The 24138-nt window shown below is 49.0% G+C and overlaps 1 protein-coding gene across 2 annotated transcripts in view; it reads left to right on the forward strand.

The window, feature by feature from the left end:
- The window catches only part of RXRG (retinoid X receptor gamma), a gene marked incomplete at both ends in the record, with an annotated part of 38412 nt that extends 20345 nt beyond the window's left edge, over positions 1–18067 (forward strand). For both annotated transcript variants that reach the window (XM_080349268.1, XM_080349269.1), the window contains 9 exons: positions 6673–6932; positions 10028–10172; positions 10647–10826; positions 14099–14259; positions 14967–15096; positions 15806–15938; positions 16708–16799; positions 16974–17079; positions 17920–18067. In XM_080349268.1, the coding sequence (XP_080205394.1) occupies positions 6673–6932; positions 10028–10172; positions 10647–10826; positions 14099–14259; positions 14967–15096; positions 15806–15938; positions 16708–16799; positions 16974–17079; positions 17920–18067 (1355 nt within the window). The remainder of the gene's footprint in view (positions 1–6672; positions 6933–10027; positions 10173–10646; positions 10827–14098; positions 14260–14966; positions 15097–15805; positions 15939–16707; positions 16800–16973; positions 17080–17919) is intronic.
- Positions 18068–24138: the final 6071 nt, after the last annotated feature.

The raw sequence follows: 24138 nt of genomic DNA on the forward strand, positions 1-24138 counted from the left end.
CAGATTTTGTTTGTTTGTTTGGAGTTTTTGTTTTGTTTTGAAGCAGGAATCGTTTGCCTTCAATTTCCTGGGGCAACTACTGACCCTGCAGCCAGTGGGATCCTTTCTGTTGGGCACCTGTAGCCTCTTCAGGAGTTTAAAGACCACTGTAGGAATTTGTGCATGTTTTTCCAGCTGGATCCTGTGCTGGAAGTCCTGCTAATCTGATTGGACAATCATGAAAAACTCTTCAGGTCTCACATTCAACAACTTTTATTTCTTTGGAGATGAGATGCTTTATCCTGTTATTGTGTGTTGCTATGGTCACCAGGGGTATGTGATACCTTGTTAGGGGGAGTAAATTTGACTTGCAGTCCTTATTTTAATTACCTGACAAGCAGTTGCTAAAGGAGTCTTTGGTTGACAAGATGACCATAGCTGTAGAGTTACCCTATAATGTGTGGATCCTGTCAAAGTCATGGCAAAGCCTGTGTAGCTTCTGAGGATTTTGCTCCTTCCTTCCCTCCTCCTTAGCTTGGCTTCCTGGAGGGGAGAATATGTGATTGCAACACAAATGTGTCTTCTCCAAATGTCTTTGGACATATTAGGCTGTTGATCCACTGTCCAATTTTAGTCAAATCAGACCAAGATCTCAAAATAGCATCTGATGCTGAGCTTGCACCAGGGCAGGTGAAAGTCTCATCTGCTTCCAGCCCACAGCTTCTTGTGGGGCCAGGTTTTGGGTGGCCACTGTTTGCAAGGGCAGCACTGGAGTGTTACCTGAGAGGAGACGGAGCCGCAATTTCCACCACCTGGAGAGCTGAAGGAATCTTTCTCCTGCCCTGTGCTCATCCCTGTTGCAGAAATCCCTGCTCATGTATGTGCCAACAGACCTCCAAAAATTTTTGCTCTTCTTTGATTTTAGCTGACAGGAGAAGGCTGCTTTATTTATTGACTCGGAGTTGAGGAAGAAGATGGAAACACAAAGGTTGCTGGACCTTAAAAGTGAGGCAAGGCAAATAACCTTTCTGTAGGGTATTAGCATGGCAATCTGTACTGTCTGCGGAAATTTGCTTGGGCAGGTAAAAATATCACCAGAAAGGGAATAGTTTTTCAGTTTAGCTTACCTGTAGTAAATAAAAACTACTTGTGCAGTCATAGCAGCAAAACTGTGTTTGATTCCCATTAACACGGGTTCCCTGCTACATAACTGCATCCAGTTTCAGGAGTATTTCTCACAGGTATTTCCCCTCTAAGGTCATCCCCAAGGACGAGCTGCCTGCCGAGCTGTGCCTCCCACGCACGCCCGTGCTCCTCTGCTGAAATCAGCCCTTCTCTGCATGTCTCTTCCCACTTCTCGGTGCTCTCAGATCTGCAGAGGATGTATTACAGTATCTGCAAAGTTGTGCTAGTCGTGTGTCAAGCAGAGCAACTTGCACCTTTAATTGTTTATGCCAGTGAAATGAACCCTTTCTGTGTATATCTGAGGCCTTGGAAGCATGAGTGTGTTTTTCATTATTGAAAGAGTTTTGTTCCAGCTTTTGATTCTCTCTGACATTAAAAACAAAACTGCGAAGGTTGAAAGTATCATCATCTCCGGGCTTGCCAGTGACCTGCAGGTCTCAGGAGGTAGGATCACTTTAGACCTTAGCTGAAGAAAGACCCCCTTGGTGTTTAATACTGATCCCTTTCCTCTCAAGGCTTTGCTAAGTGTTATAGCCGAAGGGGCATTAACCAAAACAAACTTAAAACCCATGTTGGTTAAATAGCCCATCTATGTAGGGTTTGGATGTTTCTGGGCTCTGTGCATTCTCATTCCACTTTCTGCTCAAATATAATGGCTGAGATTGGTGTTTCCTACCATTATTTGGGTGAAAATCATGGCAACTTTATTGGTTGCAGCCTGAATGCTTCTCTTTCTGCTGCCTTTGCCTTGGCACTGGGGGTCACTAACACACTCTTGCAGGTAGTCTTTGCTTCCACACCTGCCCTGGCTTTACCTGTGAAGTGCTCACAACACAGATGTGTCCAAGCTGGCTTTATCGAACTGGTGTTGATCCTGGACCAGTTTAGCTGTGTTAGCCCAGACCTGGCTGTTTAACATTGGTGTGGTAGACCTGGAGCTTTGTGCTCTGCAGATGCATCTGTTGGACATTTACACATCTGCTGTGATGTAGACAGTGTTCATCTGTTTGATTTTATAAGGCTATTCATGCAAGTTTCCCACCTCTGGACTGAGATTTTTCTCAGGTGGAGGTAAAACACAGATGGAAGTGGGGGTATCAAAGCTTTGTGTCCTTGTTTTGCTTCAGTGCCTGGTGGGTGAATGTAATGCTGCTGTTTGTGTCCTTAAGGGCACTGTTGTCAAAATGCAGAGAACAGAGTGGTTCTTAGGGTCTTCCCTCATAATTTCTTCTAATGTCAGCAGAGTTGTCTATGCAGACTTAAGATATCATCCTTATTCTGAATGCTAAAGCAGCAGGATGGACCTCATGTCTGTGTGCACACTTCCAACCCATGGCCGCTCTCTGCTGCAAGGGTTGTGATGCATTTGCAGAGGCAGTTTGAACCAGCAAAGCACCCAAAAGCAAGTTTCTTCATTTTAGAATTTGCTTTCTATAAAGAGAAGGCTGGGGTGTGTGTGTTTCTGTACAAGAGAGCTTGTGGAGCATTGATTGAGGCACTGGGTTCTCTGGACACTGCAAGTTTGCAGTGGAGATATCAGAGAATCCACACAAGGCAGTTCCCTCATGTCTTCTCTTCCCCTGCTCCTCCAGGAGAGAAATAAATACAATATCAGGCTTCCCTGAACATCTGTTCAGGAGAGGTCCTGTCCAAGCATTAATGTGGAGGAGGGAGGTGGGGGAGAAGCACATAAACAGCCTCATTTGTGGATCAGAAATAAGTTGGTCTTTAATCTGGAGTAGGTGGTTCAAAGCAGTCACAAGCCCTCATGCTCGATGCAGGGTCTCAGCCAGTCTTCCCCAGCAGATGTGGGGTCCTGGACAGTCTGGGAGCCGTGTTTGGTGCTTGCAGGCAGGAGCCATGCCAGTCACAGAGCCCTCGTCTCCCAACGTGGGGCTGCCCTCCGATTTGTGGGGCCACCTTCTGCTCCACGGGGCCACGGCGCATCTGGCTGAGTCCCCACCATCGCTTGTCACCTCGTGTTACCTGACAGACAGACTCCAGCTCCTCTTTGGCCTGTGTAAATGTCACCTGTGCCGAATGCCACTGCAGAGGCAGCCAGCTGTGGCTGCTGTGCAGGACTGAGTCCCGTGTCCCTGGTCCCCTCGGCTCTGTCCCAGAGATGCTTCCCCACTGGCCCCAGTTTGCTGCTGTGCTGGTTTCTGTTTGTCTCTTAAATGTTTGGAGAAAACACCTTGAGGAAAGCCATGCCATCCCTGTGAGCCCCAGGCCTTTCTGGTTGCTTTCTGCCAGGAGATGTGGGACATGAACAATTGGTGTTTTCCTGCAGATCATTTCATTTAATCATTTTCAACCAAAATGCATCAGACTTGCAAACTCTTCTGTCAGGACTGTCCAAGCCATCCTGCCTGCTTTGGACTGAAACCACTTTGAGGGTACTGGTCTTGGGGAATAAGTAACTCTAATATCAAGGATGCTTTGGCATGGCTCTTCTTGCACACCTTCTGCCATCTGTGCAAATTGTTCCTCACCCAAGCTGATAACCTGTTAGCAGCCACATCTTGTGTCCCTCTCAGAGTGCTCCAGCTTGAGAATGAGAAGCTGAGAGAAGTGTTTCCCCAGGTGCAGGAGGGGGCATTTCTGTTCCCTCAGGGACTGACTCCCAGGGAAGCACTGGAAGTCAAAGTTTGGATTGGCTTGCAGGAGTGCTTTGCTTTGATTTTGTTTGTTTTTTGTTGTTTCTGCTTTTGTGAGTGGGGTTTCTGTTACAGTTTATAACAGATGGATAAAATTGTTCATTGGTAAATGGAAAGCTAACACTGATGGTTTTGACCAACATCTTTGTCACAGCCTTGGCAGGACAGTGTGGCCAGGCACTGAGGAAACAAACATGTTAACTCTGGTTTGTGTCATCAGGCCCCAGCAGAGCCTGGCTTTACACCTGTGTGCTCTCCAGTAGATATTTTTATTTATCCATCTGCCTTCACTAGCAAACACTCCTTCATCCATTCGTGCTTCCTTTTTGGTGTCTCGTTGCTGGGGTGACAGAGGTAGGCACAAGCCCTCCAGGCTCCCTGGCTTCAACCTTTGATCCTATCCTGGGAGCTGGGGGTCCCTCTGGCCATAGCCCTTGAACAGTCATCTCTTGGCACAGACACAAGCACACCGTGGGACTTGCCCTGGCCAGCAGTCTCCTTGGGTGAAAACCTTGCTTTGGGTGCTTGTGAAACTTGGAGCCTTTCTAATGGAGAAACTTACTGGTGACAGTGTTTCTGTGGAGTCTGTAGTAAATGCAAGTGATTAAATAACTCTCACAGAAGTCTTTTCTTACCATTTTAAATCTTCTGCATGATACTTTCAAAATGTGCCCTTTTCCAGGTTAATAGAAAAGCATGAAGAATCATTCTTCTCCTTAGCTGTCCTGTTGTGATAGATTTCTGCCCAGTCTCCCCTTCAGTGACTTATTTTCCAAGCTGTAGAATCCTCAAAGGCAATGTTCTTTATCTGGTTGTTTAAAGAGGCATAAAACCAATTTATTTATAAGTCTGCTACAGATGCTGGGGAGGACTGCATGCTATGGTACCAGGCTACTCGCAGGTGATGAAAAATGCATATACTTTTCTCTGAAGCTGATGATGACACAAGGCAGGATGCTCTTCTTAAGTCCCAGGAAACAACTGAGGTGCCTCTGTGAGCTGAGCATTTAGGTGAGGTGGGGGCCAGGCAAACAGCACGTTTTCTGCCCACTGCTAAAGGCTCTCCTGGCAGCTGTCTCTGGGATGTGAAGGCCTTTTGCGCTTGGAAGCCGTTACAAGGTAGGGGTTTTGCTGTCTGCTAACAGAAAACAGGCTCTGTGTCTCCATGGTGGGGGACATGGGGTGACTCTCTCCAGCAGCAGGAGCCCTGGCTCTGCCTCCAGACCGCCTCACTGCCTCCAAGGCTTCTGTCGTTGTCATTGAGCTGGCCTCCTCTTGCTGCACATCGCTTTCCCACTGGGAGAATTGATCCAAAAAGCCAAAGCAAGAATTGACAAAGACCTTTTCTCCCCCTCCCTCTGCAGAATTAAGTCTGAAGTGGGTTGATAACGGTGGATCGAGTCCTCCTTGACTCTGACAAATGTCTTTAATGTTATTCAGCAAGCTGACCTTTTCCCGTCTTTATTGTGCATCTTCCCTTTGAATCAGATTTGATTGTTACTTCAGGTAAAATAACAAACACTGTCACATAAATAACTTTTGCAATAATGTTAAAAGGAGGAAAAAAACCCAAACAAACAAAACACCAAAGCGCTGCCTTACTTGCAAATGCAATGGGAACAAGCATCCTCTGTGCCAGCCATGGAAAACCAACTGTGACCTTCCCACACAACATCTTTGCCTTGCTACTTCAGGGAATGATCTCCTGTGTTGAAAAACCAACAGAGAAACAATAGTTCATTGAAATGTTAAAGACAGCTAATGCTAACTAGGGTTGGTAAATTCCAGGGGAGGGAAAAAAGGTTATATAAATCCTTAAAATACATCTAGATACACAACCTATTGAGACTAGTGGGCATTTGCTGCCCAAATACCTTCTGAATATTTGAGACTGGTCTTACTGAAGACAGTGTTTAGGCCTAGGGTGAGGTGTTCAGCCTCAGAGACTGCTCTGAAGTGGCAATGATCAAGGTTATATTGCTTTTCTCTGCCACCTCTTCCCTGGTGGGGTTCAGGGGCAGACTGATCTCACGAGGGTTACTTGTGAGGCTCAGTTTGGCAATGTGCACTGGAGCTCTTTTGTGTGGAAGGAGGAAATGCTCTTTTCTTGTGTCTGGAAGACTCTGCCCTGGCATGTCTGTGTGGCCACAGTCGCTGTCTCGTACTCGGTGAGGAAGAGTAATGGATAAAATATTTTATGAGTGCCTTGTCCTGTTGTCTACATTGCTAGCATGTTGTGTGCAGTTTCTGTCCCACGTTGCTCCAGCTCCTCCTGAAGATGTTGTCATCAAGTTCTGAGAGCAGGAGGAACATATGAAATGGCACGGTGGAGAGGTAATTGTGTAGGAAGGGAAAAAGAGTTGAGCCATGGGAAAAAGAACTCACTGAGCACAATGCCTGAGCCATTGCAGGCACCAAAGATGTTTCGTAAGACATGAGGAGCATTTAGGGTTTTCGGCCAGGTCAGTGGGGGTTCGTGGTTTCAGATGTGCGCTGTCTGTGGAGCCAACCTGGAGAAAAGAAATAGGACCTTGGGGAGCGATTCAGAGAACACCAGCCTGAGGCAGGCAGGCAGCGGTGCCTTCTTTCCAGTCAGCTGAGGCACCGAAGCAGTGAAGAAGAATTGTGTTGTTAAGTATTATCTTCATTATATGTTTTGTTGCTGTATGAAACTCTATTTCTTGTACCATAACCAACATTTTGTTCTTTTTCTTTATAGCATAAAGCCTGTTTGTTGCTTGGCTTTGAGTATTGACCAGCATCTATGCTGATATGAACAAGGCTGGGTAGCTGATAACTGTATAGCCAGCCACGCTCATAGCGTATTTAATATTTTTTCTTCTCCCTATAGATTCCCCTATTCCTGCCAGCTCCACGTCTGTGAGCCCGTCGTCAAGCCTTTCCATGGGAAATCCGGTGGACGGGCACCACAACTACCTCGAGGCACCTGCGAACGCCTCCCGGGCGCTGCCGTCCCCCATGAACGCGATCGGGTCTGCGGTGAACGCGCTGGGCTCGCCGTACAGAGTCATCGCGTCCTCCATCGGCTCTCACCCTGTCACTCTGTCCTCAGGCCCGGGCATGAATTTTATGACGCACGCCAATCCGCAGGTAGACAGATGGGCTTGCCTGTTTTGCTACAGTTCATGGTGTTCAGAGTGGGTAAAGTCCCAAAACTTTAGGGAGTGGGTTGGCTGGTGAGGAGTCTGGTGTATTTTGGCTGCTTAAGAGAGATCAACTGTAAAGAACAATTTCCAGCGTGTGAATCTTTCTATATAAATCCCCCTGGGACAGACACAGAGAAGACACTTGTATATACTTCAAAATACCCTGCACAGTAAGAGGAGAGGGCTAATTCCGAGGTCTCTTTTCAGCATGGGTGCAGTCCAGTTCCCCACCACTGCATCTATTGTGGTATGTACGATTACTGTATGTGGAAATAATCAGGATAGGCAAGGGCTGTAGCATGTGAAGCATTCCCCTTCTTCCTGCAAAAGGATATCTGCTTTGTTTCATTATTTGGAAAGGAGACCGACTTTCTAGAGAGAGACAAATGTTAATGCTAAATGCCAGCCACGTACATTCTGTTGCATATAAACTTTGCCTGAAGAAAAATGAAGCGCTTCTGTCTTTACTGCCTGAGCTCACTCAGGTGCTGGGGTTCCCCTCCAGACAGAGGTCGGTGCCTCCCCAGAGCTGTGAGTGGGCTTGGGAGCCTCTCGGGGTAGCTCAGTGGGGCAGGGACAGGTACCTGCTGCCCCAAGAGCCTGGCACTACCTCTGGCATGGACCAAGTTGGCGGTGTGGAATTCTGCCAGTGTGCTGAAATGCTTTGAGAGTCCTGATCTAAGTGGAAGTACTGCCTTTTATTAACAAGACTTTGCATTTTATTAGTGGGACCTGAAGGTAAGGAGTGCTCAAGAGTCTCATGGTTCCTGCTGGAGAAGCAGTGAGACGATGGTCCCTCAGTCCTTTGCCCTGTACCCCACTGCTACTCCACAGTCTGGCTCAAGTTCTTGCTAGTGCCTGCCACCAAGGCCGGGAGAGGATGGTATGATGGGGCTCCCTTAGGAGCTCTGAGAGGATATAAGGGTGATTTAGAAGGTTTGGCTTTACCTTTGGCCAGCATCCTCAAGTCCTGTGTGGGTCTGGGCTGTCTGCATTGGGTATGCTGGTCACCTTTCCTCCCCTCGTACCACTCGACTCTTCCTCATCAACCTGACAATATTCATGACTGTGGCATCCAGGGCAGGTCCTTCGTGGTGGTGGAACTGATGGCAACATTGACTGCATGGAAGCTTTTCCTTTGGGGCTGGCCATGCTTAAGGAAGCAGTTTTCCCCAGTCTGGGCGCTGCGCCAAGTTCCCAGCTCTGAGGAGCAGGTTTCATTTGTGTTGCCTCTAATTCAAGGAGACAGCTGGGCCTTGGGGATTCGGCAGGGAGGCAGCTAATGGATTTGGGTTCAAGCGGTTGTCCCAGATATCATACATGATTGCACTTAACCTGCAGGAGTCAAGCTCCAAGGACACTGGTGGCTAAAACTGCCCCTTTCCCTTCCTCCCCCATACACCCTCTCTCCCTGTTATTGTCTCAAAGTGCGGCCAGAGAGAAAGAAGAGGTGGTAGCTGAGCTCTGGATAACATTTTAAACTGTAAAAGTTCCTCTTCTTGCCAAGAAGAAGTTTCCAGGGTAAAAACAGTGGCTGAAAACTTGTGGGGAGGAAGGGGTCGATTTCTCTTTTCCTCGAGCCAAGTTTGGATGTTGAAGTATAAGAATTTGGGACTCCTCAGTGCCTGGGCTGGATCTCTGCTGCAGAGAGTGAACCTCTGGGTAATTTTTTTCCTGTACGCTTTCATTTTCTAGTGCAGCAAACCAATTTTTGCTGGATAATTTGTATTTTCAATGTCATCAGAATGTTGAAGCTTTGAAAATGAAGGGACAGGAGTGAGAGAAGATTAAAACAGGCTTCATCTTTTTGTTTTTCTAATGACAGGTCCAAAATCCCCATGGGATGAACCCTTCTTGTTCTTTGCTGAAATTCACTGTGGAAATATTACACTTTTTCATGGGAGACAGGCAGTTTCTTGGAGCAAACAGAGAACTTGCAAGAACATGCATGAAATCAAGTGGTTTAGATATTATGGAGACTGTAATGAAGGCTGTAGCTGGATTTTAATGCAAAGCTCTTGCTGGGAAGATGAAATTGAGCTGATAAATTGGGGCAGCTGTTAAAAACAAGCTCAATGAAGAAGAGACCATCCTCAGCCCTCAAAGCATGGCAGTGGGAGAGATGATTTGATGGTGGTTTTGGAGACATGTTGCTCTGCCCAGACAGCTTTTGACAAGATGTGGTCCATGGCCCTTAATCCTCACTGCCCTGCCGACAACAGCTTGAAAGCAAATAGCAATAAAACAAAGCCCTGGGCAACATCAGGCTTTGGTCTCTAATCAATGTCGGTTTGTAACCTTTAACTTGCAGCAGCCGTGAGCAGTCCCCAGGGATCTCAGCTGGGAGCTCTGGGCCGTTTGCCTGCATCTCACTGTAGCTGATTTTTTTTTTGGATGCTCAGCCTGCTCCCTTTCTTTTAAATCTGATAGCTCTGGAGTCCACTTCGTTCTCCAGCCTATGATAGTGTTTGTGAACCTGAATCCCAGGGAGTGCCTAAGATGCCTGTGTTTTCATGCATTTATGCAGATTTGCACATCATGAGGCAGGGAAGCTAACCCACTTAACACTTTTTTTTTTTAAAAAAAACCCCACTATTACAGCTTTCCCAGCCATGCAGCAGTGCAGATTTAATTGCAACATGTCGCCTGGCCGCAAAGCTCTTCCTTACTAAGCTGTTCGTGCTGGAGGCCACAAACAGCTGGTGATCAGCATGCTCTGATGAAGTGGGCAGGGTCCCACCAGCCTTGTCACTTGGAGGCTGTAACTGAGCAGCTGAGGGCTGCTGCCTGCCCTTTTCCAGCTCTGCTTAGTCTTGGCTTTGGTTACAGCATCAGGGCAGGATGGGAGGCAATAGCTGCTACCAGGCATCTGCTTAAACCCCTCCAGCTGGATTAATGGAGGGATGTCTGCCTGCCCATGGCAGCTGTGGGACAAGCCCAGCAGGAGCAGTAAGGCAGGGGTCAGCTCTGTTTGGGGATGGTTTCATTGAGGTATGAGTCTTGACCCTCTAACCTGTCTTGTGCCTTCTGCTTCTGCAGCTCAACGTCCTGAACAATGTTAGCAGCTCGGAGGACGTCAAACCCTTGCCAGGTCTCCCGGGGATTGGGAACATGAATTATCCATCCACAAGCCCGGGATCCTTAGCCAAGCACATCTGTGCCATCTGTGGGGACAGGTCCTCAGGTAGGAGGTTTTCTTTCTTAAGGAAGGCTTTGTGCAATGAAAACTCCCCTGACGCTCTGAAGTGAGGCTTGCGCAGGAGCGAATGCTGCAGAAGCTCACTGGGGCCATGCTGGCATTGCAGGATTCACAGCTGCCTTGGCTTACCCAAGGGCAGGCTGTCTTTTTGGCAGAGTAGTTGCGCTGTGTCCCCAAGAGAGCAAACCTAAAAGCCATGCTCTTCTCCCTTGTGTGCATAATCTCATTTTACATTTTGTCCTCGTTTATCAAAGGTAAATATATCAAAATCATCCTGTGACCAGCAGACTGCTGCTGGTCACTATTCCTGGCAAAGAGCCACTTAAGCTAAGTCAGGCCTGCTGAGGTGATGCCCTGCAGCCTATTTTTTCCACTTTTAGGGTTGATTTGAGCTCTTTCATGCTGGAGGGAATGGCAAATGCCTGTCTGCCCACTGACAGCCTCCCCTTGCCTCCCCAGGGAAGCACTACGGGGTGTACAGCTGTGAGGGCTGCAAAGGCTTCTTCAAGAGGACGATCCGGAAGGACCTGATCTACACCTGCCGTGATAACAAGGACTGCCTCATCGACAAGCGCCAACGCAACCGCTGCCAGTACTGCCGCTATCAGAAGTGCCTCGCGATGGGGATGAAGAGGGAAGGTGTGTGCAGGCTGGTGGAAGGAACAGGCTTATAGAAATTTTCCTTACATTCATTAGGGTAAATCTGGCTCTTGGTGGCCCTCCAAGGATGGAACATTCCAGGAACCCACACTGGCAGCTTCGGGGCATTTTTGACCTCATTTTGTACAGGAAGTGAGGCTGATGGGGAAGCTCTTACACTACTTTTCTTCCTGTCCCACCTAATTACACGTAATGGTGACTATTGAACCTATTAATTGATTTTTGACCCAACCTTGCCTTTAGTTAGTGACCATTAATGGCCTGTCCTGGAATCTCTGAACCCTTGTAAACCTCCTCTGTGGACAGCACGAGGCAGTGAGGAGTCCTGCAGCCTGATTGTCTCTTGTCTGAAGAGCAACCTCCTTTTTTGTTTTCAGCTTGCTGGCTTCATTTCTCATCAATTCTTTTACTGGAAGATAAGGGTGAACGATTTATTTCTATCTTTTATTTCTCTGTTATTTCCACTCCTAACCTCACCTTTGGAGATGAGCTCTGATACAGCTCACAGCCTGTGGTGGTTTTGTGCTGCAGGAGGGAGCTGTATGGATGCAGTTCATGCAGCTGCTTCTATACTCTGCATGCACTTGCTGTAACCCCCAAAGGACTGTTTCTTGCCCAAACCACCTAAGATGTTGATCTGGAGCAAGGATCTGACCTGGGGCAATTGAACTTAGAGGGGTTTTGCACTGGCTTGAAGGAAACTTCCAAGAGATGCTGAGAGTGATATGTGTCTGTGGTGAGTCCTGCAGCCCTGCCTCTCTCCTACACAACCCTGGATAGTGCAAAGGTCTTTGTAAAAGCCACCACCAAGTGAGTTTCTGCTGCAGGGAAAAGCAAGCCCAGTGGCATGGTTGTTTGTCTGTCCACCTCTGCCCTCTGCTGCTCCTGCCTTGATGGAGCAAGGACTGCTGAGCTGGATTGTCTCCTAAATTATACTGACAGATGCAAGGTCAGGTAGTGACAACTAGCACAGCATTTAAGCTGTTTTGTTTTGTTTTGTTTTTTCCCAAGATAAAATAACTGTGCTGCTTCTGGGGTTGAATGCTGGCAGGCAGTGTAGCTGTCCCTTTTGGAGGCCACGCTGTCCCCCTGTGGAGCTGTTCCCCATGCAGGAGCTCAGACTGTGCAGGGCAGAGCCTGGAGAAGTAGCTGTAACAGTGGGCACAGGCTGAACCTTGTCCTGTTCCCTGTAGCATCATCAATGCTGTGCTGCCTCAAGTGCTTAGGGCAGCGGGGAACTGTGAAATGCCAAGCTTGAATCAGAAACCTAATCCCAGGCACAGCTCTCCCTTCCAGCTGGGTGCAAAGTGGTTCAGAGGACCAGGGCATCAATGCTGCTTCCCTTGGTGGAACGTGAAAATGTAAACCTCAGGATCTTGGTGGATCCTGTAGGGGGTTGGCTGCAATAATCACTGGAGGCTTTTGGGGAGCTGCAGAGACTGGGGACAGATTGCAGCTTGAGCAAGGAATCCTGGATGAGTTTGGGGGCCGAGTGATTGGGACTGGTATTTCCTTTGCATGCTCTTTTTTCCGCTAAGGTTTTTATGACCTTAGAAACACTTTCCTGGCTTCTTCTTGCCCATTGCCCTGAAGAGGACAAATGCCTCCCACAGCTGGCTTGTGCATGTGTGGCCTGTGTTTCCCTCCCTCACCAGTGTGAGACTGGATGTCCCACTGAGCCATCTTCTTGGGTGCTGCCAGTTCCCCAGCAGCTGGACAGTACTGGGAAGAACATCCTCCCAGCTGGGAGAAACGTAGGGAAGTGCTGAATGTTACAGAGTTGGTCATGAGTCTCAGTGCTGAGGAACCTCCTGTGGTTTGGCCCTGCCTCTGGGAGCACCCTGACATAAGCCAGGGTAAGGCAAGGCTGATGCAAGAGCTTCTTTCCTGACACCACTGCAAACAGCAGAGCTGTAAAGACAAATGGGAAAGAAATCTACTGATCCAAGTATCTGGCCTAAAAGCTTGTCACACCTTTATTCCAGCAGCTCTTAACCTAATTGTGAAAATGGGGATCAAATTCTCCTGCTGGCTTGCTGTGGGCTTGCTGAACTGGTCCCTTTCTTGGTGTCCCCTGGTGTTTATGTCTGCTCTCCTCTTAAAGGACTTTTTATCCCTCGGCCTTGATGGTTTTCACACTCCTCTGGACACTGTCTGGTGCTCAGCTAACAGGTGGGGAAGCTGTTCAGCTGTTGAATAGCGAAGCAGCAATGTCTGCGTGGCAGGGCCAGCTTTGCAGCCAGTTTCTCCCCCGCTGAACCTTTCATTTCAGGTGTATAAATGCCTGCAGCTCAGTACAGGCCGTTCTTTGAGCCCAGGCCAGCTGCCTACCTGTCCCTTAGGGGTTATGTGGCACTTTGGGCACCTGCCCAGGCTCCTACGGGGAAGTGATACTACTAGGATTGTAGCAGGGTTGGTGTCTTGGGATGAGCTAAACTGATGCCACCTGCTGGTCACTTGCCTTTTTTTTTTTTTATTTAGAAGGATTTCCTTATTTTTCTTTGGGTTTTCTCTAAGAAAATTGTGCATCCAGGACTTCTGTTGAGCACAAGGCATACCATGTGCACATATCCTATGTTGGCATGTCATCCACACACCCAGCAGCCCTGGGATTTAACAGCTGAGGTGTGGGGAGGATTTAAGTGACTCTGTTCTTCCAGCTAGGAGATATTTTGGAAAATCTACAGAGATGAGAGATTTGAAAGTGTAGGGGCAAGCAGAGGTGCTGGGGTCTGCTCTCTAGCAGGGTGGGTTGGGAAGATAGGTGGTGAAGGGAGAGGTGACACCAGGGCTGGACCAGGCTGGGTAAGTGTTTGCTCAGGAATGAGTCGGGCAGTGTGTGGATCCAGCTGGTGATGAGGGACCATCCAGCCCTGCCCCTGGGTTCTCTGGCTGCTGCGGGACTGCTGAGCACGCAGTGCTCACAGCAAACCTCAGTGTGTGGGTGCTGGATCCCTCTTGCCTCCTCCAGCATGAGTCCAGGCTGCCACCTGCAGGCATCAACTCCTCTTTATTCTGGAGCTTCACAACCTTTTGTCAAATTTGGAGGCTGCTGGTCTACAGCAGCCCCAAAGTTATTGGGGTGGTGGTGGAGGCAGCCATTTTAATGGATGTACATCTGAAATACTCATTTCTTTTCTGCTTTAGCCCTTCTGATGGGGTTTCTCATCCCTCCTTGCAGCGGAAAGGGAGCCCACTGTGAGCAGGTAAGTGTTGCTGTGAATGTAAAGAGACGCTTTTCTGTCCTGCAGCTGTGCAGGAGGAGAGGCAGAGGAGCAGGGAGCGGAGTGAGAATGAGGCTGAGTCCACAAGCAATGGCAGCGAGGACATGCCTGTGGAGAGGATTCTGGAAGCTGAGCTGGCAGTCGAACCTAAGACGGAGGCGTACAGCGATGTGAACACAGAGAGCTCGGTAAGGGGCACTAACATCGTTTGCAGCTTGAGATGAGACCCTTAGAGACACGATTTGAAAAGGCAAACCCATGTGAATGGCTAGCATTTTGCAAGGGATTTTTGCTTTTTACCAACTAAAAATCATCAGCAATTTTTCTTTTGAAGCTACTCAGAATGATAACTAGAAAACAGCCTATACTTTATGTTCCTAATGCTTTTCTCCAGTTCCCTTTGGTTTCAATGTGTGGATAAGGCAACAGCTGGATGCTGGAGAGTCTGAGCCCTGTGCTGACTTCCACAGTTGCACAGCCCAGTGACCAAGACTGGAATAGAGCTGGACACAGCAGGTTTACTGCTGTGGTTTTACTGGTTTGGATAAAACTGCTGTTCATGCCTATCGCTTGATGGCTTTTAGATATGCCCTGGGGAGCAGGACTGCAGCTTGCCGTGCAGGACTTGTTCTGCGAAAAGCAGAAAGCAAATAGAAAAGTTTAGCAACCAGCTGATTTAGCTGGTTGTAGAGGGCATAGTAGTAATAATTATGTTCTCTTTCCAGTAATGCACAGCTGAGGTTAGTGGCAATTTGATCATTTTATTTGTGGCTCTGAATATTGTTCACTTGATCCAATACTGTGTGAAGTGCAGACAGTGATTATAAAATATTTTACATTGACGATTTCTTCTCTTTTCCTCCACTTTTTTCATTTCGATATTGCTTTTTATCAGACAAATGATCCTGTCACCAACATATGCCATGCGGCTGACAAGCAGCTCTTCACACTCGTCGAGTGGGCCAAGAGAATCCCCCACTTCTCTGACCTGACACTGGAAGACCAAGTCATTCTCCTCCGGGCAGGTAAGTGTCCCCCACCTGTGGCCTCTGTGGCTGTCGGTCCCTTCATCGCTTCTTGGGGCTGTGTGCTGTGCCAGACAGGCTGGGTGGTGAACAGGACATCCCCAGCTGATCCATCACTGCTGCCGTGGGGTGATGAACCGTCCTGAGCCATGATGAGCAGCTGGCAGGGGCTCTGGATGAGGCAGTGAAATATACTCTTTGCTCCTGTCTTCATGCAGACATGTAGGAGGGCTTGGGGACAGTGAACAAATGTGTCTTTTTGATGTGGTTCCTGTAACTGTAGAACTTACTATGAGGGGGGCACATTAGTGTGAGATGTGCAAAATACAGAGTGTTTTAAAAAGATTGACCCAATTTGAAATCACTATAGCTTTGAAATTGGGTCCATTGTTTTGAAACGCCCTGTAATGTAAAAGGGTTGCTGATGTAAGGAATGTTTTTTTAGAAGCAAAACCCAGCATCTTTCCCCCCCACACCTCCCCTTTTCTTTTTTTCTTGTCACTTTGAGTCTTTTCCTGCACCTCCCTTGCTGCTGGTCAGGGTCTGCCACTCCTTGCAGCATTGACAAGGATGCAGCTGGTACTTGGGGTCCCATCTTTCCTGTGGGCTGAGTCTGAAACCATCAGGGAGAAACCAGCTGTCCTGTTCCATGTGGGATGGATTTTTTTTGCTGAACCGTCTCTTGTGTCCTGCACACTTCCTCTTGCAGGCTGGAATGAGCTGCTCATTGCTTCTTTCTCCCACCGCTCTGTGTCAGTGCAAGACGGCATCCTTCTGGCCACAGGCTTGCACGTGCACCGCAGCAGTGCTCACAGTGCTGGTGTGGGCTCCATATTTGACAGGTACGTGGCCCGTTCTTGTCATCCCCTGTCAGCAGTGGCCAGGCTGGCTCTGCCTCTCCCCTTCTGGGAGACATGTCCTTAGTGAGAGCTAGAGCAAACCTGTGGTGATTTGGCACAGAACTAGCTTAGAATGAGGACGGAACACTTGACTGGCTTAAAAACCAAGAACGGGATGAAAACACCTTGGAAAGGAATTTGCAGCTGCAGAAGTAGATCCTTGGTTGGGTGTGCAGGGAGAGGAATGCCCCTCTGCCTTCTATCAAAGAGTTTGCTGTAACTGGATCTAGAGCTAACACTGATCAGCAAGAGCTTTAGCTGGCAAAGCCTTAAACCCCAACTTGCTTGTGTAACGACTGCACATGTACTATCTGTGCCATGCCAGCTCCCTGTCTGGCAGGATACGCGCCACCACTCTTACACAACTGGCACGTGTAAGGGCAGTGCCTGTGTTTCACACAGTGAAATGTGGAGGAAAACCCATGTGGTTTTCCCCAGGTGAATGCAAATTCTTCTCCATAGTCCAAACAGAGCACAGAGGGCACGTGCTGGGCAAAGTGAGAATGGGAGTGAATTTGATGCTCAGGTCCATGAATGCTGCTGATGCACATATAGAAGAGCAGTGTATGGGATGGCTGTCCCTCAAAGCTACCTCTTCCTGCAGAGAGGATTGGGGACGTTCCCAGGGCCAGTCCCAGATGCTTGGCAGCCCCTAGCCTTGCTATCTGTACCTGTCTCTGATCATCTGCCCACCCTTGTCCCCCACATGCAGAGTTTTGACAGAGCTGGTGTCCAAAATGAAAGACATGCAGATGGATAAGTCGGAGCTGGGGTGCCTGCGAGCCATTGTCCTGTTTAACCCAGGTAAGTCTGAGGCCTGGAGCAGTTCCAGGTGACACTTCAGACAGGTTTGTCCCCATCCCTGGGCACGTGAGTTCCCGAGTCCTTTCCCACCCATGCACACAGTCACTCTGATGGCAGTGGAAATGTCTCCTCTGCAGTGATTTCCTCCCTATCTGTATTCTCTCCCTTGTCCAGATGCCAAGGGATTGTCCAGCCCCTCAGAAGTAGAATCGCTGCGGGAGAAGGTCTATGCCACACTGGAAGCCTACACGAAGCAAAAGTACCCTGAGCAGCCAGGGCGGTGAGTGTCCCCAAGCAAGACAAGCACCTTAAGGCAGCACAATTCCCATCCTGGAAAGAGACTGAGGCAGAAGTGTCTGCACTAGCTCTGCTTGAGCCACCCTGGGCCAGAGCCCTGGAGCAAAGCAAGGGCAGGACACCAGTCAGAACTGCCAAAGCAGTCCAGTTTCCCACAGGCTGACCTGTGTTCTCAATGCCCAAATCCTGAGCCAGACCCTTTGGGGTGCTGGCGAGATGCAATTTTCTTGCTATTCAATCCAATCCTACCCTCTGCTGGCCAAGTTCTCGAAACGCGGGCAGCTGGATCCGTCCACATTGCCACCGGCCAAGTGATGTGCCCGCAGCATCTTCTGCTACTTTTGGCTCTGGATGTGACCGCAAAACACTGTGAGAGGGACGTGGGAATGGGGGGACAGTCTGCCTGCTGCACCCTCTTGCAGCTGTGCCCCGAAACGGGAGGCAGCAGCTGGCAGAGATGATGCTGAGGGGTTATGCACCCTCTCTGGGAACTGGGGATTTTTGAAGGCTGTTTCAAGAAGGATTTAAATAGCACCATGGAGATGTAAGTCACTAGTTGTGGTCTTGGTGAGAAAATCTGGTGTATCATCTTTTTTCTTTGAGTTTTAAAAATGCTAAATTCTGTTTTGAAAAGGTAAATATTCCCTTCACACATGTGGAGAGAAGTGCTTATTTTGAAAACATAAGGGAATCTAAGATGGAAAGCTCCCCAAGGCATTTTTTGGGAAGATTTGGGCCTCTGCTCCTGAGCCCGCAGGCTTGGAAGCACGTGAGAAAGGGGGGCCAGTGCCTCCTGTCTGCCTCTGACTCTGCTCTCTTCCAGGTTTGCCAAACTCCTTCTGCGCCTGCCGGCGCTACGGTCCATCGGGCTGAAGTGCCTGGAGCACCTCTTCTTCTTCAAGCTGATCGGGGACACCCCCATTGACACCTTCCTCATGGAGATGCTGGAGACACCCTTGCAGGTCACTTGAGGGTCTGGCCCCATGCTGGCCGGACCCTGTCCCCCGCCATGTCCCTGCACAGCCTCCCACCCCTCTGCTCTGGGCCTGTGAGAGCTCAAGAGATGTCCTCCACCCTCTGCTCCTCCTTGGTGGGATTATTGTGTTTTTGTACAGCTGTAAATCACCCCCTCTAACCCTCCCTGGCCTGGCTGTGGGGGGGTCACAGGTCCTCCAACCAGCTAACCATTCCCCTGCTCCTCTGTACAGATAATTGCTTTAAATTATTTTTTCACGCTCAATAAAAGCCAACAAAACAAATAAAATAATGTATGAGAGAGGCGCTGATTGGAGCTGGCAGAGCAGTTTCCTCTTTTGCTGCAGTCACAGGTTGAGATGGGGCTGAGGGACCCTCCAGAGACCCTTGGGCAGCCCAGATCAGGGCAGGAGCATCACTCGGGATATCACTGCTTGTGCTAATGGGCACAGTCCTCTGGCCATGAGAGGACAGTTGTTGTTGCTTCTTGCTCCTGCTAAGGAAAGACCTGGAGAAACTTGCTGCTTTGAACCAGAACATTTTGTTCTACCATCTTAAAAATAAAGTCTTGGACTCTTTGAATTTTTCAAGTAATTAAAAAAGTGACCTTTTAATGTGCTTTTTCTTTTCTGAGCTAGTCCAGCCACTGAGGGGGAGAACCAAAGTACATCAGTATTTCGGGATGACCCAAAACTGGCAAGTTCATGGATAATTTTCATTTTTGTGAAGCTTCGTGGATCCTGTTCTTGGGCTTTTTTTTTTCCTCCGTAGTTTTGCACTGGCAACAGGCTCTTCAACCCAAAATGTGTAATCTCATACCTCCATAGGTGAAACTTACAGAGGGGAAAGGCACAACACACTGACAAACCTGTCTCAAAGCTCTGCCTGGTCTTTCCCTTGCTCAAATGGTGCTGCTGGAGCTTCCCCTCGCAACTGAGCTAGCCAGAGCCAAAGGAGTTAAAGACATGAATTTGTTCAAAACGTGGAGCTTATCCTGGTGGGAAAACATCCTCCCAGGAACCCAGCAAAAGCGCCTGTATTATTATTCATAAAACAGGTGTAGTGTTAAGTGATCTGCCCCTCCTGACCCTCTCAGCAGACAGTGCGGTGAGATGCAGCCGCGCTTCGTCTGTCCGTGTGACAGATTGCAACGCTGCCGCTCGGCGACTCCGGGAAGTTCGAGGGAAAGGAGTAGTGACAACAGGAAAGAAAGAAGGATAGAAATGAAACATTTTGTTAAAACTCCCACATGTGGACATGATTCATTCTCCAGTATTTCGCTGCGTTTCAAAAGAGGTGAAAAGCACTGGCCAAGAGGATATTTTTATTTGAAAAGGTAAATCTTCCATTGAAAATGAAGTGTTTAAAGACAAAAAATATTCAACCTGCTCATTATAAAACCTTTGCTAGAGTTTGAGAGACTGTATCCAGACAGTGCTGGGGTGGTACCCACACCAGACTGGTGGTTACCTCCAGCCTGGGCTGTTCCAGGCTTCTCCCTGTGCTTCTAAGAGCAGGTCCCCACCTAGCTGGCTTGGGTTTCTTTTCTGCTTATAAAGCCCTTGGTTTCTCTTGACCTCCCTGCCCTCAGGTTTGATGGTTTAAATTGAGGAGGTTGGTTGGCAGTAGCAGGCTTAGCAAGAGAAGGGCTGCGGGAGCTGATGTCACTATCTCAAGAAGAAAGACTATCTGGTATTAATGCTTTTTGTTGAAATATATATAGGAAAACCTGAGGGTGTCACCATGTATGCAGCAGACCTCTTGCAAAGATGGTGTCTGAGAGCTATTTTGGCTTTGGGTTTGCTGGAGAGGACGTGATGCTTCCACACCGAGTGCTGCCTCAGGAGCTCACAGGCTGCCCTCAGCACACAGGTGTTGCAGCTGTGATCTTCAGTGTTCCCATGGAGCTGCAATGTCGGAGTTTAATTTGGCCAAGGCATCCAAAGTGCTTTGGGCCATGTTCAGCCCCGTCTGTTAGAGGTTTAATGTGGACAGAGTTTTTATGTAGACACCAAGATGTCTCTTGGTGGCTTAATATGAGTTCACGATGAGGGATTCAGAGTTCCCTGATATTCTGCATTGGCACAAGAGCTCAACACATGGGCAACAGAAAAATAAACTGGACAGAAGAGTGGGATCCAGCATGTAGCACAGATGGTCCTGCATGTGCCCACTGCAGTCAGTGCAAGTGGAGCTTGTCAAGTCCCATGAGCGATTCACTTGACTGTCTTGATGCTGATCTCAGTCCGCTGCCTGTGAGCAAATCCAGACTGCTGCCTGCACTAACAGTCACTTTTTGACCTTGGAAGGGATGGGATATGATAACCAAGGCTGGGGCAGGAGGTCTCCAAGTGACCATTTGTGGCTACTGGACACCCCTACTCTTTGTAGTCTACCTTGAGACCCTGGAGAGGTGGTCCCTGTAAATAAGAGACCACTTGCCCATCTGAAAACATCACTAGCAGGTGTCTGTCCTACTCAGAGGAAAGTTATCACTGGGCAACCGAGCTCTACTTGCAGTCATTGAGGACCTGAGTTTCAATGATCTCCTGGATTTGGTCCTGACTCTTAGATTCCTCGTTGATGTTGTGGGGCTCTGTTCAGTGGTGTCAAAATGCTGCCCAAGAGCAGCGCTTCTCCCAGCCTTGAAAAGCACGAGGTGAGTCTCTACAGACACCCTGAGGAGCAAATCACACAACACTTAGTAATGTTAATAACTCACCGGTGCAGTTTTCCTTTGGGATGAATTGCTGCAGAAAAAGAGCAGCTTGGTGTGGGTGGAGCTTGTCCAATCTACAGCCCTGCAAAAAACTGTTTTTCATAAAACAGTGGAAATCACAATCATGGATAAGCCAAAGCAAGCTGCTGTCCTTGCACTTATATTGAGCCCCAGCTTGTATGGAGTTATAGCTGCACAAAGAATTCAAAAATAGCACTGAATAACTCAAAAATCAAGAAATACTGGGAATGACTGGTGCAAAGCAAAGTGTCATATTCTCTTTCCCACCATGCATCACACCTCATGAGCTTTCTGCATTAGCAGCAGGTTCCCCCCGCCCCACAGACAAACTTTGTTTTAGTGCACAGGCCAAACATTTCAAAGCATTTATTAGTTCTGACCTTCTTGTTCTGTGGTGCTCTGTGGAGAGGACTTAAAAAAATAGTGGGTTTAGCCATTTATGATGAGGACTTTGGAAAATGCAAAAGTTCTTCATCTCCATTGCTCATGCTAAGCTGGATTTGTTTCTTACCCAGAATTCAAGGTGGTGTGTTTTCCTGCCCTGTCTTCATTTGGGTTCTGTAGCGGCTGCTCCAGTTGCTACTGAAGTTCAACAACAGCAGTTCTGGATTGGGAATAAAAAAAATCCCAAGATACAAAAGTTTGAGCTGGTTTGCATCCAGTTCAGCTCTTGGCTCCTTGCTGAATTTGTTGATTTAAAGGTATGTTCTATAGACCTGAAATGACTTTCAGACACTGATGGTGTGACTCTAACCTGAGTGCTGCCACCACTGGCCTTTCCTCAAGGACCTCTTCTCTGGGCTGCACACTGAATGGCCTTCACCATCACACCCCAGCTCCCATGAGACACTCTTTTTGCTGCCTGGTTTCTCTGTCTGTCCCATCTCCATCCCTCCCAGCTCTCCCCTGTCACATCAAAGGCACAAGTGGGAAGCTGTGGGAGGCTGTGATGACTTGGTACCTCCTGAGACAGCAGAGGGTATGAAGAGGAAGAGGAGGAACTAGAGAGATGAGGTGGCATGTGGGGCTTCCTAGAGCTGATGGTGGTAGTGGGAAGCAGTGTATGCATCCTCCTGCAGGGGATGATGGCTTTTATTTCATGGTGAGGTACAGTGTGTTGGAAAGCATGACACAGAAAACCACTGATAAATCCCCAGGCATTTGTCAGCATTAGTGGACAAGTTTGACCTGTACCTACACAAGGCCAGCAGCTGCCAGTCCATACCTCTCACCTCACTCCCTGTGCCCCCTGTGCAATGAGCTTTACCAGAGACAGGCTTATTTTGGGGCACTTCAGTGGTAAAGGGAGAGAATTTTATCACCCCAGAGATATTTGACAGCTGATGCCTAGAAATGGCAGTGGCAGTGTTGGGAAGAAGAGGATGGTGTGCTCTCTCCAGGGGTAAGAGTTGGAGGGAGAGGTCTCTGAGTGGTGGGCAGGGCTTTGTTTTCTGGATCAAGTTGGCTTCAGGCATTAAAGGCACCATGATGATGCTGGCTAGCTGACCCAGTGACTCCTGTCCCAAGGGAGGTGGCTGGTGTGTGCGTAGGGGAAGCACAACTCATAACCACTCTCTTCCTTGGTCTCCTGTGTGCCTTATTCTGGGTCCAGCCCTCGCTGCTCCTCCATGGTTCTGCAATTACTTTGCTGGGCAGAGTTAAGGTGATATTGCAGGAGGGACCTGGTTCCCTGCTGTGTGGAGCTGTGACTGTGGCTACCAGGCCTTGGAGTTGAGCGCTGCTGATCTCCTTCCAGCAGTGAATGGTGTGGACCTGCTGGTCCACCCAAGCTGTTTGGCACAAAAAATGAGAGATGAGCAACCTCAGCAGGGAGACGTGTGGCTTGTTTTCCACTGCTGTTGGCTTGTTAATTTGCTCAGCAACTTCTGTTAAACGCTGCTTTTCCCAGACCACCCTATTTTTTAACACCTGGCTACCTGCAGACCCTACAGCTTCTCCTCTGATTTAATTCTTTTCAGCTGCTGATGCTGTGGGCTGCTACACCTCATTCAACCCTGGGTGAGCTAATCATGAAAACCTGGTCCTCAGAGGCTGCCATATGCTGGCTGAAATACTCACCTCCCATCTTTTGCAGGGCCATTGCCTAAGGCGAAGATGTGCTTTGGGAGTGAGGGGGGTTTAGAGTGTATTTTTTGCATATTTTACTGGTTCACCTGGTGACCACCCTTTGTATAAGACCAGGTGTGCTCCAGTGATCTGTGTGGGAGCTGGTGTGTAAATCAAGAGCAGCAACATCTTGCTGGAGCTTCCTTGGTGTTATGCACTGGGCCAGTCCCTCAAGCTTTATTCTTTGGAGACTGAGCTGGGAGTTGTTCATGAAAGCTGTGAGGTAAGGCAGTTTCCAGCACCCTCCTGGAGAGGAGGAGAAGGGGAAACACCACTGGGTGACAACATCTAGGGGGAATGACTTCCCTTCCAGCTGTTCCTGCATCAGACCAAATTGGGTGGGCAACCTGAGCATATAAGCAACGTGCCCTGTCCAGGGACACAGTTTTTGTAGTGCTGAAGGATGGTGTTCTCACTCCACAGAGCTGAACCTGGCTATGTAAGGAAAATCTATCACCCTGCACAGCTCTGCAGATGGGATGGGATAGGACGGCAGTGCTGGTTTGCACAAGGAGGAAGGGCAGCATGCAGTGCCTGGAGCCCCTGGTCATGCTGCCATCCTTGCTGGGCTGGTATCTTGGCAATGTGGCTCTGAGAGATCTGTCTGCCCAGAAACTTGTCTGGAGCTGCTCGGAGTCCTTCAGGAGAGACAAAAACAGAGTCATCAGAGCCCTGCGCTTCCCTGCTGCAGCTCAGCCTTCCTGGATGTGAGGGATCAGAGCTGTTTCACACTAACCAATGCTTTTGTGCCGGAGCTCCCAGTGTAGTTACGCTGGGATACAGTGGACCCCATTTCCCGCTTCTATGTGATTTTGGCAGGGTGCTGATCCACCCATGCTAACCTGTGGCCTCTGTCCTTCCTACGAGCTTCCCAAAGGGCATGACCTTGGTCCCTGCATCACCCACGTCATCTGTGCGTGGAGAACACTTGGTGACGAGGATGCCCCACGGAGAGGCTGGGAGTGCTCCTGGTGCCAAGGTCACTGGTGAGCACAGGAGGTGAGGCCCCTAAAAACCTTTCATCCTCCAACAGCCTGTAGTGGGTCCCTCGCAGTTCTGCAGCCGTTTCTTCCCACACCAGCTGGAGAGGGGGAATCCAGTTCTCCCCCGTGCCGGGAGAAGCCGGGGCCCTGCTGCCCAGGCTGCTCCCACAGCGGCAGGTACGCGGCCGCGGCCCCGCTGCGGGTGGCTCCGGACCTG

This window comes from Nesoenas mayeri (genome assembly GCF_963082525.1).
Source record: "Nesoenas mayeri genome assembly, chromosome: 8".
In the NCBI taxonomy this organism is placed as follows: domain Eukaryota; kingdom Metazoa; phylum Chordata; class Aves; order Columbiformes; family Columbidae; genus Nesoenas; species Nesoenas mayeri.